Source organism: Alligator sinensis, unplaced genomic scaffold (assembly GCF_000455745.1).
Source record: "Alligator sinensis unplaced genomic scaffold, ASM45574v1 scaffold1377_1, whole genome shotgun sequence".
In the NCBI taxonomy this organism is placed as follows: domain Eukaryota; kingdom Metazoa; phylum Chordata; order Crocodylia; family Alligatoridae; genus Alligator; species Alligator sinensis.
Genome location: NW_005842585.1, coordinates 1 through 6660, shown reverse-complemented (window position 1 = coordinate 6660; position 6660 = coordinate 1). Strand labels below are relative to the sequence as shown.

Sequence of the window (6660 nt, the reverse complement as noted above, 5' to 3'; positions counted from 1 at the left end):
CCAGAATTCTCTGCATCTTTCACAACCTCGAGATGCCATCTTCCATTTTTAAGAGACTGATGGCTCAGGGATTACTCTTGTGCCAAAATAACAGTGCCTGTTACCTGAACCAAACTGGCCAGCTGGAATGAGTCAGGGGATCCTCCAGCTGTAGCTTAAGAACCCTTTATTACTGCAGCTGGCAGAGAAAGTGTTACCCAGCAAAGGCAATGGGAGGTCAGTGGCTGCTCTGTATGTTTCTTATCAACATGTGTTCAGCATTGTTGCCTGCCCAGGCCATGAGTAACACGAGCTCTGCTGCACTTTGGGGCAAGTGGCCAAACTCCACTCAGTGGGAGCTAGTTCCCCAGGATAAAGCATCATCCAAGCCTCCAAAAGGAATGATAATCCTGCAGCAGCCCCAGGCCTGAGGATGAGGCCCCCTGTGCCAGGCATTGTACAGACGTAGTGAGAAATAATCCCTGACTCAAGTACTTAAAATCCATGGGTAAGAGTGGGAAACTGAGGCAGCAAGTACAGCAGTGGATTGGCCAAGGGCAGAAGCAGAGCTGAGAACATATTAGGTCCCCCAAGTCCCAGGCCAGTGTCTGCTGCACTACACAACCCTGCCTCCCAATGGGGCAGGATGATCATCCAAGCAGGAAAGTTTCTGGGGGCAAAGGTCGTTCAGAAGCATGCTGTGCGCCCTGCTGGGCACCCAGCTGACAACAGATATATTGCGCATTACAGTTGTAATGATGATGTTATATTTGATGTGGAGGAGAGGTGCTGGGCAATGAAGTGGGGGAGGGGGGGTGGAAGCTGGACCTACTAGTTGCAGGAGCCGACGGTGTACTCATCAGTGCAGGTCAGGAAATACAGGATGTTGTGCTTGATGTGATACTCCTTCAGGTGGTTCTTCAAGTGTGTCCCATATCCCTGGGAAGACAGACAGAGACAGCCACATGCATACGCCCCTCAGGCAGGTGCCACAGAGCCCCAGGCTGCCAAGCACAGAACAGCCAGATGCTGGCTACAAGCCACAGGCAGCATCTCAGACAGGAATCCCAAGCAGCTGAGGAGGCTACCCCACACTTCCACTCAAGCCCAGAGCAGGGAGAGTCTGGGGAGAGATGCCAGTGGGCCTATTGCCCAGCCTCAGGAAGAGCCAGCATTACACACACTCCCACACTGGCTTTGAGGCAGCTCAGGCCACCTGGACCAGGGCAAAGCAGCACAGACCAGGCCTGCCCTGTGCTGGAGTGCATTGTACCAACTCTTGTAGCAGTGGGACACTGACAATCCTCATCCCCGTGTTTTACCCATGGCAAGTTAAGGTGCTTTGGGTGTCTTTAGGCAATAGCTATCCTTGCGCGATGGGGTGGATTGTGCACATTTAGGAATAGGTTAGGCATAGGCAAGGACTTGCATGGTGTTGTCTCGACAGGAACGACACTGCCTCTAGCAGGTGGCTGGACTAGATGACTTCCAGAGGTCTCTTCTAGTCCTACTTTTCTGTGATCCTGTTTCCCTTCCCCTTCAGAGTGCTGGACACATCCAAACCCTCTTGGCTCTCAACCAAGGACACAGATGTATCAGCTTGTGAATCCTCACCCACCCAAATCACCCCACCCCCTCCATGCAACACCCTAGCACTAAAGAGCTGGACAACCTGTTAAAAAAAATTAGGACATTTAATGCCACCCAGCAAGGTTGTTGACTCTCAAGAGGCCAGCAAGCCTTTGCCATGGGTGCTGTGAGGACACAAAGCTCTGAGCCTTTAGGCGTAGAGATGAGATTGCAGTGGGATTTGCGTCCATTGTCAAGGAGTCTGATCAGCAGATTCTCAGGGTTTGCAGGGCTCACAGCTGGCAATGTAGCAAGAACCAGGACAAAGGACGCTGGGACTACAGCAGATGATGCAGCCCAGGGGAACAAGATGTCTCATAGTTCCCAGGCTGCAGTGCTTCTGCCAGGGATGGAAAGTCAGTGAAGCCTCCGACAGGGCCTACTCAGGCTCCAGGGTTATGGAGGAGCAAAGAGCCCCAGAGCAAAGTGTCCCACTGATCACTGACAAGCACTGAGCACACCCAAGGTCTGTGATGACGACTCCTCCCTGCTCTGCCCTGACACAGGAACCGACTGCCCCTTTCAGCCCCCCTACCCCACACACCCCACAACTCCAGCACTCACCTGGTGTAGTTCACTTTGTAGGTGGAGACATTGTCATTCTGTGAGTGCTGCTGAAATTGGAAGAACATTGTGGAGAGCTCATACATAGTCTGCTGCTCCTTCGGCAGCAGGTGGCTGAACTTGTACAGGACAAAGTTTAAGACTCCCTGGAAGGAAGGAGGCAGGTGGGACATTAGGGATGAATGAAGCTGTAGGATGCCCCAGCTGGAGGCCCCATCACATCATGGTCAGTGCTAGGATGGCTTCACACCACATGCCTTGCAGCTGTGCAACAGAGTTGTTTGTGCAATTTTAGGAAAAGCTTAGACAAGCGCTTGTATAGGACAGTTTGGGTAGGGATGATCCTGCCTTGAGCAGTGGGTGGAGCTAGACAACTTCCTGAGGCCCTACATTTCCTCATCCTTGAGGAGCTGCCCTGTGATCGGAGGGTTTTTTTTTTTCAATGCAGCACGGTTCGTAGGTTGTCTTGGTAGCATGCAAGAAGTTATGCATGTCATGCTGGTTGGCGTAGCCCTGGATCACATGTGCCTTCTCCACCCACCAGTTGTTCTTCATGTCACACATGCATCACTGGACCTCAGCCTTCAGCTGGTGGTACAGCTGCCGAAGGACACCCCTGTCCCAACACAGGTGCCCGACAACTATCGTGCATCCACCACCTAGGTGCAGATTCTTGGCTGGGGGCCTCCAGGTATCAGAGCCCTGGCCCTGTCACCAATCCTCCATCACCACAGGGCTTTTGGCCCTGACAAAAGCCTGCACGTGGCATGTTTAGTGCGGGGACTCCGGTGTGCAGTCGGGTCCACACGATCTTGGTGGTTGGTGGCCAGGTTCTGTGGCATGGCAAACCACGATGACTGGGGTCACTTCTCTTTTGCAGCCTTCTTCTACCTTCACAGCCATTGGGGCCACAGCCTTCCTGCGCCTGCTTTGCCATTGAGGACTTCTTGTCCTTCTTATGGTCCTACTTCTATAAAACTTTGTCAACACACACTCAAGAGACCCTAGAGAAAGGACTGGACAGGACTACCACCACCACCACCAATGAGCTTGAACACAGCAGCCTGCTAGAGGCAATCTGCCCTCTTGAGAGCAGTCCATATTCTCAGCAATGAAACAATTGCACGGGTATATTTCCATCATCCAAGGAACAAGTGAAAACCAGGAGTTGGCAGTTTCCAAGGGAGGCCTTGGGTCTCAGAGAGGCTGCCTTGAACCTTAAGATTTCATAGTTTCCTAGATGTTAGGGTTGGAAGGGACCGATGAGATCATCGAGTCCGACAGCCTGCCCCAGTCAGGAAAGAGCGCTAACCAGGACCAGCACTCTAACCCACTGGTGCCTGAGCTTTTAGCCCTATGGGCCAGACGACTGGCACACGGTGGGCCCATGGGCCAGATCCAGTCCATGACCCACATTGTGACCATGGCCCTTTAATGAATGCAGTCTACTGCCCCAGTCCCACATGCACCAGCCAAAGCCCATTCCCCACTACCAGCCCTGCCCACACCAGATTGGGCAACAATGTCCCAGCTCTACCCTGCACAAGCCAGATCAGGCCTGCTGCCCTGGCTCAGCCCCACAAGTGCCAGCTCTGTCTCCACTGCTTCAGCCCTGCACATGCCAGTGGGATCCAATGTGCAAGGCTATGTCACCTGGCCTGTGAAGCTTGGAAGTTTGTTGGCAGGGGATTGATGGATGTGTGAATTATCATGACTCCTGCTGACTTGCGTCCACCCGCGGATAAAGTTCTGGACCTGTATGGAGCCCCACAGGCTTCATGGACCCATTCTGGGCCACAGGCCAGGGGCTGAGTGCCCCTGCTCTAACCCACCTCCATCTTGTCACCCAACTAATGGACCACGTTAGGCTCCCCCAGCTGAGATTTTTAGAAGGGCACAGTCTTTTCCATTGGCCTCTGTTTTGAGCACTTGAGTACACCTTTCCAGCTTTTGTTTGCATCTTTAGGACTAAAAACTTACTTTTTGTTTGTAATGAAAGGTAGAAACTTCCCTCATCCAAGCAGCAGGGCCATGAAGAGAAGCACGAGTCTTAATGCAAAGTCTGGCAACATCATAAGAGTTGACAATACAAAAAGGAAAGGAACACAAGGAGAGGCTCCAGGGTGTCAGGAGAGGGTTTTTCCATCAGGAAGACATTGCTAGAGTGGGTGCTGACGTCCCTCTGTCCTTCTCTCAACATTTGCCTTACAACCCCCTTTGTAATTGCAGGGAAGTTTTCTGGCACAAGTACCCTCAGCCCTGTATAGGACACCTCTTCTTAGGAGCTCTCCTCACAAGTCCTGGCTGTTACACTTTTACAGCATGGTGTAATATCATAGAATCGAAGGCCTAGAAGGTACCTGTCAGATCATTAAGTCCAGTCCCCTGCCACGGGCAGGAAGTTATTGGGCTCTTATCTTCCAGCCTTCACAACTGTCTCCTTCAGAAGTCCAGGCCATAGGTCACATTTATTTCCCTAAGAGTATTGGGACACTCATCCAGAACATAGTAACCTACCATTGTAAGGACCCAGACCTGACACACGTATGCTAGTATGGTGTACAGCAGTTATGTGCAGCAATGTAAATTATGCCAGCGGTTCTCAACCTTTTTTGAACCAGGACCCATTTGTATAAATCAGTGGCCAGACCTGACCTGCTGCCCCACACCCCCAGGCCCCAGTCCCCCACCGTGTGTGGGGCAGAGGGGTGTTGGCTATGCCGGGGGGGCAAGCAGCCCCTGGCTGGCTGGAACTCTGCCAGCCTGCAAGGGAAAAGCCACAGTTTCCTGTGTTTTTCCGTTTTGAAATTTGTTTGTAACCCTTTCATATATTCTTACAACCCATTGTTGGGTTGCAACCCACAGGTTGAACAATGCTGAATTACACTAGGGAAAAAAGGCAGACTGTTAAGGAGTATATCTAGGAGTGCACACAGTGTGCACCATTCCAGAGCCTTGCCACAGTGGCAGGAGAGCACCTGTCTGCCTAGGAAAAAAACTGCATCAGGGCAGATGTAGATGGATGATTTCGTACAGATTTTTCCTGAGGCAACAATATCCCAGAGAGTTTTTTCATAGAATCATAGAAATTTAGGGTTAGAAGGGACCTCTGGAGATTATACAGTCCGCTCCCCTGCTCAAAACAGGATCACCCCAACCAGCTCATCCCAGTCGGGGCTTTGTCCAGCCAGGACTTGAAAACCTCCAAGGATGGAGATTCCACCACCTCTCTAGGTAACCTTTACCAGTGCTTCATCACCCTCCCAGTGAGAAAGTTTTTCCTAATATGCAATTTAAACCTCCCTTGCTGCAACTTGAGACCACTGCTCCTTGTTCTGTCATCTGCCACCACTGGGAACAGTTTAGCTCCATCCTCTTTGGAACCCCCTTCAGGTAGTTAAAGGTTGCTATTAAATCCCCATTCAGTCGTCTCTTCTGTGGACTAAATGAACCCAGTTCCCTCAGCCTCTCTGTATATGACATGTTTATGCTGTTTATTTGCTCTCTTTCTTTATGGTGCTGTAAAGGTTAATTACACTGGCTTAAGACATGATGTATGCGTATGCCACATGTAATTCTATCTTCTCCATACTATGCCCTTCAACCAGTGATTTTTACACACAAAGCATTGACACGTTCCCCACTCCTCAGCACTGAGCTGGGCAGTTGGACAAGAAATAGATTTCATTAAATCCACTGGCAACTTGCATGTAGGAAACAGGTTTATTTCCATCATGACACATAAGCAATACAGTACACCAGACAAATGTCACTTGGCAATAAAGTGGTACTGAAACCCAAAGCCCCATCACTCTCCAGGTTTGTGACAGATATGAAAGATCTGTCCAGAGACAAACATGGCTACAGACTCAGCACAGCCCCCAGTCACTGCGCCAGGAGGGACACCAGGTCATGATGTACTTGGAAGGGATTGCAGGGTTCAGAGCAGCGATGTACCCTGGCAATGGCTGCAGTCTCTGGGCCAGGGCAGCGGGCTTGCTGTTACCCGCTCTGGCTGGGTCAGGTCTTCTGGCTGCCACTTTCCTCTTCCCTTCCCAGCTCCTTCTCCTCCTTGGCAGCAGTGTCTCCTTGTGTGGCTCCCTCTCCCGCCTGGATGCTGATGGGAATGGCTTTCCCCTCTGCGGGCTGCAGGGCCAGGCGCGGTGCCTCAATGCGGAGCTGTCCATCCAAGCACAGGGAGCAGGTCACAGCCTCCATGTCCAGGCCCGCGGGCAGCAGCACTTCCCTGCGCAGCTCCCGGTACTCCCGGAAGCTGTCTCCATCCTCTCCAGGGCTTTGTTCCTCACTCCTCCCCGTTACCGTCACCTTCCTGCCCTCCTGCCTCACTGTCAGCTCCTCCGGGGAGAAGCCGGCCATGTTCATGCGCAACTCGAACTTCTTGTCCTGCTGACCCCCAGACTCCGGCTCCTGCTCTGTAGCCCCAGTCTGGGCCGCTCCATCCTGCCTCGGCTCCCCTTGGCCCGCCGG

The 6660-nt window shown here is 52.1% G+C and overlaps 1 protein-coding gene across 1 annotated transcript; it reads right to left on the bottom strand.

Annotated features, from left to right (window-relative positions):
- Nucleotides 1–5888: 5888 nt before the first annotated feature.
- On the bottom strand, nucleotides 5889–6654 carry LOC112551750 (heat shock protein 30D-like; the record flags this gene model as incomplete). The annotated part of the gene is made up of 1 exon (XM_025214515.1): nucleotides 5889–6654. A coding segment is annotated over one exon (462 nt), but the record flags the coding sequence as incomplete, so codon positions are not given.
- Between the last annotated feature and the right edge of the window lie 6 nt (nucleotides 6655–6660).